The sequence below is a fragment of the Seriola lalandi genome, unplaced genomic scaffold (assembly GCF_002814215.2).
Source record: "Seriola lalandi dorsalis isolate HSWRI2012SDOR001 ecotype SW California unplaced genomic scaffold, Sedor1 jcf7180002053950, whole genome shotgun sequence".
NCBI lineage: Eukaryota > Metazoa > Chordata > Actinopteri > Carangiformes > Carangidae > Seriola > Seriola lalandi.
This window is the reverse complement of record NW_019524503.1, coordinates 87860-100948: the sequence shown is the minus strand read 5'-3', so window position 1 is coordinate 100948 and position 13089 is coordinate 87860. Positions and strand designations below refer to the sequence as shown.

Below are 13089 nucleotides of genomic sequence, written 5' to 3'. Positions count from 1 at the left end.
ACACACACACACACACACACACACACACACACACACACACACACACACACACACACACACACACTGTACCTGCAGTAGCTCTTTAGCCGAGCCTCTCTTCTCCACGTCCATCTCCAGACATCGGTTCAGGAAGTCTCTGAATATCGTCGACAGTTTCTCCGGGTTCTGGAGCTCTGGTGTCCCGTTGGTTGCTATGAGATACAGCGCCTTGGCAACACACATCAACAACATGTTACTCTATGTCCCATGAAGCGCAGCCAAGAATTGGAAAGCTTTTACTCTGGTGCCATCCAGTGGTGATTTTTAAGAATGACACACTGATCACTTGATGCACTGTGGTTGTTTACAGAGAAAGCACAGTATTGTTTTGTAAAATAACTTAAAAAATTAAATAAAAAGTAAAAAAACAAACAAAAAAACGATGTGTTGTCTTCTCTCCCAAGAGCCAGTGAATCAGACACACACTCTCTCTGTCTCAGTTAGCACTTCTAGTAGACTCACTACTTTAACAACATTGAGGTTATAAAAGACCCTTAATGCAACTCTCTCTCTGCAGTGACGCGGGTACTCTCTCTCTCATTCAACATGTTTTTCACTTAAATGTGAAAAAAAAAAATAAGACACACAAAACAAGTTATACACACACACAAAAGTCTGAGGCCAGTTCTACATTCAAGTGAAAGGGAAAGTGGTGTCAGACTTTTGCTCCACTGTATGTGGCCAAATACAGCATTAAACAAATGCATTTGTTTTGATATTTACTGTCAAACGGTTCCTGTATTATTCAGAAATCACTGTTCAGACACTCTCTCTCCTCATGTCTCATATTACTGCTCACATTTATTCACATATCTCACTCAAACTGATCTCCAAACTATCAGATCAATAAGATCATTTAACAAATCATCAAATATCAATCCGAGTCATGATTCAGTCAGACATGAACACAGACATGATAACACCACTGCAAATAAACCTCCATACATCTGCTAAAAAAATCTGAGAAAAAAGAAGCTCCTTAGTGAGTAATCCAAAGATGCTGTAGGTGCTACAGTAAACACACTCAGTGCTTTGATTAAACACAATCTCACCCTGAGTGGATTTTCGTTCAGGTAAGGCGGCTCCCCCTCCACCATCTCTATGGCCATGATGCCCAGGGACCAGATGTCCACTTTGGGACCGTAGGCTTTTCGGGTCACAACCTCCGGAGCCATCCAGTACGGGGTCCCGACCATAGTGCTGCGTTTACTCTGCTCTGGGGTGATCTGGGCACAGAACCCAAAGTCAGCTGGGAGGAGGAGAGAGGAAAAAATGAGTCCATGTGTTCACAACGTTTGCAAGAGTTTAAAGTTCAAGTTTAAAACAGAAAGTTTAAAGTTTAAATGATTGCAAGAAATTTTTGAACATAATCAATAATGTGAATCAGTTTCAGTTTCCCTTTTATTGTTTACATCAAAGCTCTACAGGACATTTCAAAAACCTACTCTGTATATATATATATATATAAATATAGCATAATAGCATATCAAGATAAATAATATAACAATATAAAGTCTGTAAACTATATAAAAACTCAAGTAAATCACAACTCTATCTATCGATCTATCTGACAGACTGAGGTCAGACTGAACTAAAAGAATCAGAGCCTCCCCTGCTGGTCAAAATAGGACACTACAACAACCACCCTCAGTGTTGTGCTGTTGATACAATTACACAGCAAATAGCCGTACACCAATATAAATAAATAATAAATATCATTATAAGACATAATTAATACACAGACTGAATAATTAAAAGAAAGAGATGATATAATGACAGCTGTCGTGCACTGACTGAGTTTGACGGAGCCGTCCATGCCCAGCAGGATGTTGTCACTCTTGATGTCTCGATGGATGACCTGGTTCGAGTGGAGGAACTCCAACGCCTGCAGACACTGCAGAGAGGGAGAGAGAGAGAATATGAATTATACAAAAAAAGGTGCGCAATAAAACTTTAGGAGACCATCCAGCTCCTGAGAGAGAGAGAGAGAGAAAGAGAGAGAGAGAGAGAGAGAGAGAGAGAGAGAGAGAGAAATGTGGTCAAAGTGTTGTCTCAAGTCTCTTACCTCTCTGCACACAGCAGCTATCTGGGCCTCATCCATGCAGGTTTCCGTGACGACGTCAGTCAATGAACCTCCAGCCAGGTACTCCATCACCACCCACAACTCGTCGCCCACCAAGTAACTATGGCAAACATCAACAGATGCAAATATTTAAATGAACAATATGAACTGTATTTGAATGAAACACAGACATTTTGTCAGAAAGAATATTAAAGCACTCTGTTTAATTGGTAGCGCTGCCATTTAGGTTTTTCTTCACAGATTTATAGCATGAATTGATTGTATATTTCCCAGAGGTCAAGGTCATGTCTACAGATTGTTTCATCTGACACAGAGACATTGAATATACAATCATATACAATGAAAGCAGCAAATTGTCACATTTGAAAAGCTGGAAAACAGCAAATATTATGATAAATTACTTAAATTATTAATCAGTTATCGACATTTTTCTAGATTACCTTTTTTGTTTGTCAGGCAATTGATTAATCGACTAATCCCCGGTGCCATTTGATGTCTGTTGGTAAAATACACTGGCTGGAAACAGGACACACTTTGCTGGCTGTTTTTATTCTCTGGTTTTTGTGTTTCATGGACCAACTGACATTTAACTCCCTCGTTTCTCTCCTTCAGTACAGTCAACATTCATGTCTGTTCTGCACTGTGGCGACTTTATTCTATATGTGCCTGCTCCTCCATCTATACTTCAGTCGTTACATGTTGTCACAGCAGGTGATGGCTCATCACTGTGACCTCTACATCAGTGTAGGTTGTCTGTCAGAGCGGACTAGCACTCTTTAATATTGATTACTTATAAAGTCTTTGTAGGAAAACAGCTGGATATCTGACATCTCTCCTTCAGTTTAGGTAAATTCATTGCTCCACTACATGAGAAAAGAGCTTGGGCCTTTAAATTCTTTGTTCCTTTCTGATGGAATTCACTGGAGGATGATCTGAAAATGGATCAACTGATTTCTTTGGCTGATTTTCAGGTTTTAACTGAGTCCTCTGCTGACAGCACCGGCACAGGCTAAAGACACATCAGACTTCAGACTGGTCTGTAGTGTTGGTCCAGCCTTAATTCTGTTCATAGATCAGTCTGATGTTAGCCAGACTGTTTCACAAAAATAACGACTGACTCATTTCAAGACAAAAACATTAGACACTTTGCCCCCAGGCTAACTCAGGCCTAAGACCAACAAAACAGGAAAACATGGCTCATAATTGAGTTACTACTGAGTTTGCTAACATTGGGGAAGGGAAAGGGTTTTTAGAGACTGGAGCCTTTTTTTTTTTTTACAAAATATATTTAATAAGTAAAGCGTCCTTGTAACTGTTGAATTCTTCCAAAAGACAAACATTTTCTGCTGGGGTAAATAGAGCTGAGATGGATGCGGTTCCTCTGTCAGCCATTTTTTTTTTTTTGAAAAAAGTCTTAATTTACCCAGAATTCATTGGACCACAATCCAGCTTAAGATAGTCAAGAATTAAACTGTTTTGTGCAACAGACGAATTTAGACTGAGTCTATCTGAAGTCTGACTATTTGTTCTATCAAAGCCACAGTCAAAGTCTGTCTGAGTGAGGTGCAGAGCCTGAAGTTAACTCAGCTTTTATCCTATTTTGTGTTCAAATGTTTTGCTGGTTCAGTCGCCGCTCTTGTCCTGTGATTTACACGTTTGGATGTTTGTCTGAATGCTTGGTTTTTGCTCTGTGACATGCTGTGTTTGTTGTCCTGCGAACACATGGCGTTCATGCAATAGAGAGTGAAACTGCTCTCATTAAATGAATGAATGAATGTAACTCTCATATAGGAAAATAGGAAAGGTCATGGACTCAACACTGAGCATTAAAAAAAACAACTAAACAAAGACCAAACGCAGTCTTTTGTCAGTCCTGTGAAACCCTCACAATAAATCACTGACAGTGAAAATGTTGTTTCCATGGGGATGACAGTTTTATCACCAGTCTTGCATGTGCCTCATTGTCTCAAGAAAAAAAACATGCGCGCACACGCGCACACACACACACAAAATGTCCAGCAGGTTGCCATGGCAACAGCAACGGTGAACCAGGTAACTTCTCATCATGTTTCAGTCTCCACAGTTTGCAGCTTAGTGGCGTTTCCTCAGTAACATCTACAGTGTTTCCACTGCTCCTGGAAACATCTGGAGTTTTCCAGGTTTCCAGGAAAGGTTTGGGAACTTCACATTTGGCTATTTTTTTCCAACTTGTTTCACATACTGTACCTACTTCCCTTCAGTTTTATTTTCATCAGAGCAGCAACATTGACAGGGAACCAGTCAGAAGTAAATATAATCCTCCTGCTTCGTCTGCTGGTTTTAATCATTAGGTGCCTGCTGTGTTCAAATGCGCTGCGGTGTCATGTCAGCGGTGTCACTTCACCAGAAGCACATTAATGCAGCATTATTGATAAAGTGACTTAATAACTGATTCCTGAGAATGAAAGACTGACTTTTCTATTCAGATCAGTGAATGATTTTTAAAAACGGAGTATATCTTTTCTTTTTGTTACTTCCTGGATAACCATATGTAATGTTTGTATACTGTAGGTAAAAGTGTCATAGTGCCTAGCAACAATGTTGTTGTTTTCTTTTGTTGTTATTGACATAAATGAAAAGTTTGAAGTATCATAAAAGGACATTTTAATAAGTAGTGACTGGTTTGGCTGGGAGTTGATACTGGTTTTGAGCTTTATGACCTACGCTCCATCAGCACAGATTTACAGACGTACAGATATCCAAAGAGATTTCAACCGATGCTACCAAGCTCTAATTAAATCCAAAGAGCTGGAACCGTCTCTAAACGTGAAACCATATGAATCACAGAAAAGGATAATCCAGGAAAAATACAGAACTGGCAGTCAGACAAACCGTCACATTTTCTTTCCCTGTCATGGTAATTTACTGTGGCACCTGACAAATGAACACAAAGGAAACGTGTGTGTGTGTGTGTGTGTGTGTGTGTGTGTGTCTAACCTATCCAGGTAGTTGACGATGTTTGGGTTCTTGTTTTCCCTCATCACCAGAATCTCGTTGATGATCAGTTCTTTCTTCGGCTGCTGCTGAAGGTTCATTTGTTTAATGGCAACCTGAGATAAAAAGAGAAACATTTGACTTTTCATTGCAGTTAGGACTCAAGAAATAAATCACACAGACTGAAACAAACACAGAGCAGAGACTGGAGAACGTGGGGAGGGGTAGAAGACAGACAGACAGATGTGTTTATTAAGAGAAACAGATAATGTGACAGAATAAAAGACAACAACAGAAAGAAAAGGAAAATGAAGTGAAGACAGTCAGCAAAGGCTGTGAGGAGGGGACGTATCTAAATCCAAAGGCAGTAAAAGGTTGTTAGGCAGCGCAGCCTGACAGACATTAAAAAGCGAGCACACAGACTAATCCTCAGAGAGTGAAACTGAGGAGGATTAGTCTGACAGACGAACTGAGCTCCTTTAAAATTAACCTGAAAGTCACAGTTATTGAAGCCGGACTTAAATCCAGTTACTGCCACAATGTTCTCACTGTGCAAACTCAGACTGAACTGCTCTCTTCCCCCGAGTCTCTTCCTCGCTTTATTTTCCATGAGTGAAGGCTGACACCCGGGATGAACTGACGTACGCTTCCTTTAAACTCCCTGTCAAGTCTTTAGCATCTAGCTTTCCTAACCCATCTTGACTTTAAAAAAAAGGTTTTGTTTAAACTTCATTTCCCACTAAATTTGCAATTTCAACCCTTAAGTCTGAGACTTAGTCTGGGAAAAAATTTGAACTCACTTCAGCATCATGGTTTAACATAACTTTACTTTAAACTTGCTATAGGTTCAGCTTCATCTTCATCATCCAGGGAGTGGACTTTATTTCCTCTTGACTTCAAGATGTTGAAGTTGATTCTTTTTTAACCCTGAAGAATGTGTCTGTTATGATGTGGGAGCTTTAACATACAGTAGCTACTGTATCAAGTCAATCCCTTAAATAGATATCAATGCTGTCCTGTGTTTGTAAATTCATCATGGACGTTAAAAAGGGCTGAAAGAACAATCTTTGAATGTCAGTCTTTTCACAAACTGTATCTCTCTTGGGGTTTTAACCATATTCACAGCGTAGCTCAATCGATGCAAGTCCGTCGGTCTTTCTGTCGAGATCTGTCATGATTTACTGGCCCTGAATGTCAGTATCCTCCAGTTTTACCAACGTGTCCTTTCAGCACTGCTAGCATTACCTTTGTGACTGAGGGGTGTGGCTCGGTGTAAGCTGAAGGAGAACAGAGAACAGAGGGATGTAGGAAGAAAGGAAGAAATAAAACACTGAGGATGATAAAGGAAACCTACCTCCTGTCCAGTAGCGATGTCAATAGCTGTGTACACCGTCCCAGACGCCCTGACAACAGACAGCATGAGAGCTCCAGGTCAACATTCAGCTGCATTTGTTTGTTGAATGAAAACTATTTTAATTTCTTAGAGGTCTTTTGAGGCAGCACCATGAATATTTGCAGGTTTCACTCTGTTTTCTTACAAAGTAATGAAGCACATAACAACTTTACAGGAATAATATATAAGAGCAACATTCAAATGGTATTCAACCAATTACATGTTGCCTTCAGGGCCTTGGATTTACTTCTTATGTTCCTTTTCTTCCACATTGTGGCCAACATAAACCTCTTAGCCTCTTCCTATCCATTTGAAGTTGAGCTGAAACTATGAATAAATTAATTGATTAATCAATTAACAGAAAATAACTAGGGAAAAAATGACTAAAATGTGACGTTTTCATCTTCTTTAATGAGAAGATTAGCTGCTGTTCTCTGTTCTACATGAACTGTTGGTTAATAAGACGTCACATTGGGCTCTGAGAAACATTTTTCACAATTATCTGGTGTTTTATAGAAAATATTAAAATATTAAATGACTGATCCGTTAATTGAAAGAATAATTGATAATGAGAAATAATCCTTAGCTGCGGCCCCTAATTTGAATTTATCTTTGTTAGATTATTAACAAATCAAAGTCAAAGCCTGATATTACTGTAAATCCTTGTGACTCTAACTTGATGAACAGGATAGAAACAAACTCATGACAGGCTTCTTCATGATGTGAAATAAACATATTTCTATATTCTTCTTCAAATTTGGCACAAATGTCCACTGGGACTCAAGGACAAACTGATTAGATTTTGGTGGTTAAAGGTGAAAGGTCAAGGTCAGTGTGACCTCACAAAACACTTTTTAGCCATAACTCAAGACTTCATAGCAATTATGACAAAATTTCACACAAATGGTTCATATCTTATCTGACTCTGATAAACAGGGATGTGACCTGAAACCAGTCTGAGTGGAGGAGGCAGACACCCACCAGGAGGTGATTCTAGTTGTACACGGTCCCTGACAAACAAACATTGAACTAAACATTCACACTGACTGAGTGAACCAATCGCAGGAGACATTAAATTTATGACTTACCCCTGTCCAATCTTCTCAAAGCGTGTATATTTCTTCTTGGGGTCTCCAACACTTACAATTGTCCCTGAGTTGAAGAAAGAGAGAGAAAGAAGCAAAAACTCACTCATTGACTGATGGAGACAAACAGCAATGAGCAGGGAGGAGCAAGAGAACAAGAAGAAGAAACTCCGGCCCTTTAATCCACAGCTGTTCATTTTACAGTACCACTGAATTTGAATGGATAGAAGAGTCAGGTGTCTTTCTATCCATCCTAATTCTACTCTATGTTCACCCTCAGGTCAATGCAGCATGCTGACTGGGAGGTAGAGCAGAGAGAGGAGAGGAACAACAGACAGAAGACAGAGAGAAGGAACGAGGGATGAGACAAAAACTAAACAGGTCAGCAACAAAATGGAGATGTAAAGAAGTCCAAACGGTCAATTCAGAGGAAGAAAGAAAGAAAGACAGAAAGAAAGAAAGAAAGAAAGAAAGAAAGAAAGAAAGAAAGAAAGAAAGACAGCTCTATCTGCAGTTCAGGAATCAGAGTCCACAGTAGGAGGCTGATTAGAGGACAAAACTTGGAGTCACTCTGGAACCGCAGGCGACTGGATGATGGAAAGAGAAGAGGACGACCAATCAAACGTGAGGATTGGACAGAGGGGGCGGGGACAGTGAATATCAGGTCTGTCAGAGACGGACAGACAGGCAGAATCCTGGGCTTACCAGCAGAGAGAGACCTGAGCACATCTGGACAGGCGTGGGGCATGGTTTAAAAAATATACAGGCTTTATTCATGGGTTACAAACACACAACAACACATTTCAAAGTACGGAGGAAGGTTTTTTTTTTTTTTTATATATCTGCTTCAGTGTTTGCACATGTTTTTCAAACTGTACAGAGTTTAAAAAAATACAATATCACCTTTCATCATGAGGAATGTTGAGTTAAAGGATCAGAGTTTGTCAATAGTAAGAGTTTGATGTGTAGATATTTCTCCTACATAAATTTGTTTATTATTTTCTGACTTTTCTCTAATAATTGATAATTTTTCCTTCTTATAAAATGAATCGTTGTAGCCACAGATTTAGCCGCAGTGCAACAGTGATGTTTAAACTGTCAAACTATTATTATTCATTCCTCAACATGCAAGTTTATTTAAATTGTCATCATTGACTTTTTATAATTAGATATTGTGTAGTTTTAGAAAACAACAGATTTGTTGCCTGGATTAAAACTAGTCAGACTTCACATTATCTTAAATATCATTAGGAGGACGAGTATGAAAACTATTTGATCATTTTACATCTGGAATACATTATTGAAAAAAATGTAAAACTGTAACCACTGCACATGTTGTAAAAACGTAACAATATTCAACATCATGTTAAAATCAACCACAGGTTATACCTCTGTATATCATCTCATTTCATTAGAAGACAACAAAACACAGTTAACTTAACTTTACTGATTTATTTCTTGTGTTGTTCAGTGTGCTGCTCACCTGTCGCCTGCAGTGCATTCTGGACTTTGATTATCATGATTCTACAACTTCACACCAATAAATGTTATTAATTTATTCCGATTATTACTCCGGTGATCTCAAAACAACAAATTCAAGTCAGAAAGAATGACTTCCACAGACAGAGCCTCTGTGTGAGTAACTCGACTTTGACTTGTAAATATTAACGTCTGGCTCACGGTAACTGCCACAGTTAGAAAAGTTGAGCTTCAAGAGGAAAGACTGTGGGTTCCCAGAGGTCTGTGCAACAGACCACTGATCATAGTCCAAATACTTTTAGATCTGTGGTTCATTTCTGAGAAAACGAAACCTTCTTCCTGTTAGCATCTGTTAGCTGTGGCAGTCAACCCAATAAAACATTTGCTGAAATCAACACCAACCTGAGCCTTGAGCCTAAAATAAAATCAGACCCTGCTCTCTGAGGGCGGCTGTGTGTGCAGATAAAGACAATGTGATGAAACACCCTGTCAGAAATAAGAGCGGAAATGAGACTAAAATTAGCACAAGCAGACTCCTGTCCTCACTGAACTGTAACAGGTAAATACTGCATCAGGGTTTTTCACTATTTACTATATACAAATTCATCAGTGACAGAATGAACAATATTCAATGCTGATATTATATAGGAGCGGTATATAAGTATTGGGACTTATATGGGCCTCTGTTAAAGAAAAGGAGCTTTACTTTACTGAAAGTTACACATTTTGATCAGGATCCTGATGGAGGCCTAAGAGGTATTATCTTCCCATGTCCTAATAAAAGCTTCTAAATGTATCAGAGCCCCTTGGACTTTAAATGACTTCAGTCTGACAGAGGACAGTTTGACCTTCGACCAGGAGGAGCCACTGCTTCTCTTCAGCTGATCTGAGGAGTGATTTAGTGTCCCTGTTTTTGTTTTTTACCACACACAACTGTATGTGGTTTCAGGGTAGCTTGTTACCCCCGGTAACAAGCAAGCAACTAACATCAGATGTGAGGCTGTCAAATGTCTGAGGTACTGATGGTGTCTGAAAATCATGTTCTGTCTGCTGAGCGTGTATTATTCTGTAGTTTAGTGAGAATATGTATGTAATGTATGTTTAACTCCATCTGATGCATCATTACATACACTATATGGCCAAAAGTATGTAGACTGTATGTAGTATGTAGACTGTATGTAGATTTGCTCCCATTCAGCTGCGAGAACATTAGTGTCGTCCCACAGTGATGCTGGGTGATGAGGTCTGGCTCTATGTCTGCGTTCAGGGGCTAAGCTCAGGGCTCTGTGCAGGCCAGGAAACTGTTCGCTGTCTAAATTACCATTGTATGCTGTAGCACTATTACAAGCTCAAACCATATACTACAGCCCCTGAGGAAAAGTACACAAAGTGGTGTCCACATACTTAAGTGGTTGTTCTTTTGTTTAGTGCCTCTATGTAAACTAACTGAACTGTTGGTAACAGGATTTTTAATGGTCAAATGACTTCAGGGATCAATTCTGTGATATATGTAAAATTAAGTTATATCAAAACAATGGAGTGTTTCATAGATACGACTTAAGCTTTTCCAACCGGTGTGTGTGTGTGTGCGCGCGCACGTGCGTGCGTGCTTGCGTAAATTGTCTTACGTAATTTCTCCAGGATCTCCTCATCCGACATCTTCTTCTTCCTGGTTTTGTCCTGAGGGCGGGGCAAGGAGGGCCCGGGGGCGGGGCTTGCACTGGGAGGGCTGCTGGGAGCTCCTTCCGAAGGGGGGGCGGGGGTGACGGCAGCCGCTGCAGCGGTCGGTGGGGAGATGGGGGAGGTCGCAGCATCTTTGGTGGGAGGAGGAGGGAGGGGCTCGATCACTGAGCGAGTGTATATCTGAAAAAACAAGTTCATGACATTAAAACAAGATTTTTTGAAGTCAGATTTCCACACACTGCCAAGCATACATGTTCTAACAATAACTTACAGAGTATATAAGTATATATACTATAACCATTAGGTAGTGGAAAATGAGTCACAATCCTTATGTACTGTACACACTGTGATAATTTAAGAATGTCAGTTTTCTATGAAACGGCTTTAAAAAATCCTGAAATATTCTGGTGTGAAATTAGGATGGTTGTTTATTTTTGATGTGTTTGAGTTTGAGCAAAAAACAATAATAAAAACATTCATACTTCGTAGACCTGGTGCCTTTTGTTTTACTGCCTAAAATCATCTCGATATACAATATATTACATATATGATATGGTCAAATGCAGATTGAACTAACTGAAAGAACAGGCTGTCAGCAGTCAGGATTAAAACACTTCACATTTAACACTAGCTACAGACCAGTTCATTGGGAATGGCTTGTCCCAAGGAAAAGAATGCAAGCCTATGTAATGTCCCCAAAAGTGACTATTGACTGTATGTCTGTGTGTGTGTGTGTGTGTGTGTGTGTGTGCGTGTGTGTGTGTGTGTGCGCGCATGCGTGCGTGCGTGCGTGCGTGCGTCTGTGCATGGTTTATGGTGGGAGTTCCAGTCAGGTGCACTGGACTCGTTTCCATGGATACGGTGGTGGCGCCATGGAAGCAGCCTCTCAACCGCCAACCTGTCTAACAGAGGAGCAACAATGTGTGTGTGTGTGTGTGTGTGTGTGTGTGTGTGTGCAAGAGAGAGAGAGAAAGAGAGAGGGAAGGACATAAAAACAGGAATTTGTGAAGTTGTTTACAAATGTGAGCGACATTGTGTGTGTGTGTGTTTTAACAGGAGTGTGTCTGTGTGTGACCAAGCATCAACATCTGAGGCTGAAAAATGAAGTCAACACTGAAGCACCAAAAACTGCAGTTCCTCTAACGACCACTAGAGTCTGGCTCCAACAGTGAGTCAGTCCCCATAGACTCCCATGTTAAAATGTCCAACTTTACAGCAGAAATAAACATGTTTACAGCCTGGTACAAAAACAGTTTTGGTCTCTAGAGCTAATTTCCTTCATGATGACTGTAGGGGGGTGAATTTTTGTATAACTCATTTGTTTACATTTTATCAAGGCTTAAAAGTTATGAATAACTGAGGTTGTGCAGTGAGTGATCATATGATAAACTGACATGCACCAGAATCTCAGGTCCACACGTGCTCCTCCTCTTTGCCCATTTTTGGATTAACCAGGAGTTAGGGGTGGAGTCAGACATTGCCAAGAGCTGAATCTACAAAAATTGAGCATCATAACCTTCATGAAGGGAGGATGTATTTCAGGACTACTGGAAGTTTGTCCAATAAACTGGGAACTCAGTCTACAGCCTCTTTTATACAGCTTGTTGAAGGCAGGAATGTTGTGTCTTTATTCAGCTTCGCTGTTCTATAGAAAAGGCACCAACACAGATCGGGGGGCACTGTTGTTCTGTGTTTATACCAGCAGCTCGTTTACAGAGCTGGATCCACATCTGTGTAAAATTCAGCGCCGACGTGGCGGCACAGATGCCAACGCTGTTGTGTTACACATCACACCTCTGATTCTGATGTCTAAAATCACACAGTGAGGCGGCGTCATGACAGCTCTGTGAGGGTCAGTGTAAACAAGCAGAATGAGGGGCTCCATCATGGTAACAATACAGGACGCGTGTATGAAATGTGCTGGTGAAAAAGAAAGTTTACTGTGGATGGAAATAGTGAGGCCTATTGTCAGATTATTGTGTGTATGTGTGTGGGTGTGTGTGTGTGTGTGTGTGTGTGTGTGTGTGTGTGTGGGTGTGTGTGCTCCTGAACTGACCTAGCAGAGAACAGAGAGCTTCTTTGAAAGACTGTTTCTAAATAAAAACCTCAGCTTTCCCCTGTGACTGTATCACACACACACACACACACTCACACTGAAGTCTTTGTGGCCTTATTAGAGAGGTGAGGTGAGGTCCATTTAAAGATTAATGGGTGAGAGAGACATAATGAACGACGGACATCAGTAAGTGACTCAGCTGGGACTGCTGATGTGATAATTCTTTGTGTGTGTGTGTGTGTGTGTGTATGTGTGTATGTGTGTGTTGAGTGTGTTAAACACCTTTGCTCTCACACAC

At 40.3% G+C, this 13089-nt stretch overlaps 1 protein-coding gene across 1 annotated transcript in view; it reads right to left on the bottom strand.

Moving 5' to 3' along the window:
- The window catches only part of pak1 (p21 protein (Cdc42/Rac)-activated kinase 1), a 62512-nt gene that overhangs the window by 2490 nt on the left and 46933 nt on the right, over positions 1 to 13089 (bottom strand). Inside the window, exons 6-13 of the mRNA XM_023402602.2 lie at positions 10681 to 11001; positions 7577 to 7640; positions 6450 to 6498; positions 5099 to 5211; positions 2105 to 2222; positions 1834 to 1933; positions 1092 to 1288; positions 70 to 207 (exon numbers count right to left, since the gene is read on the bottom strand). Of these exons, the coding sequence (XP_023258370.1) occupies positions 70 to 207; positions 1092 to 1288; positions 1834 to 1933; positions 2105 to 2222; positions 5099 to 5211; positions 6450 to 6498; positions 7577 to 7640; positions 10681 to 11001 (1100 nt within the window). The remainder of the gene's footprint in view (positions 1 to 69; positions 208 to 1091; positions 1289 to 1833; positions 1934 to 2104; positions 2223 to 5098; positions 5212 to 6449; positions 6499 to 7576; positions 7641 to 10680; positions 11002 to 13089) is intronic.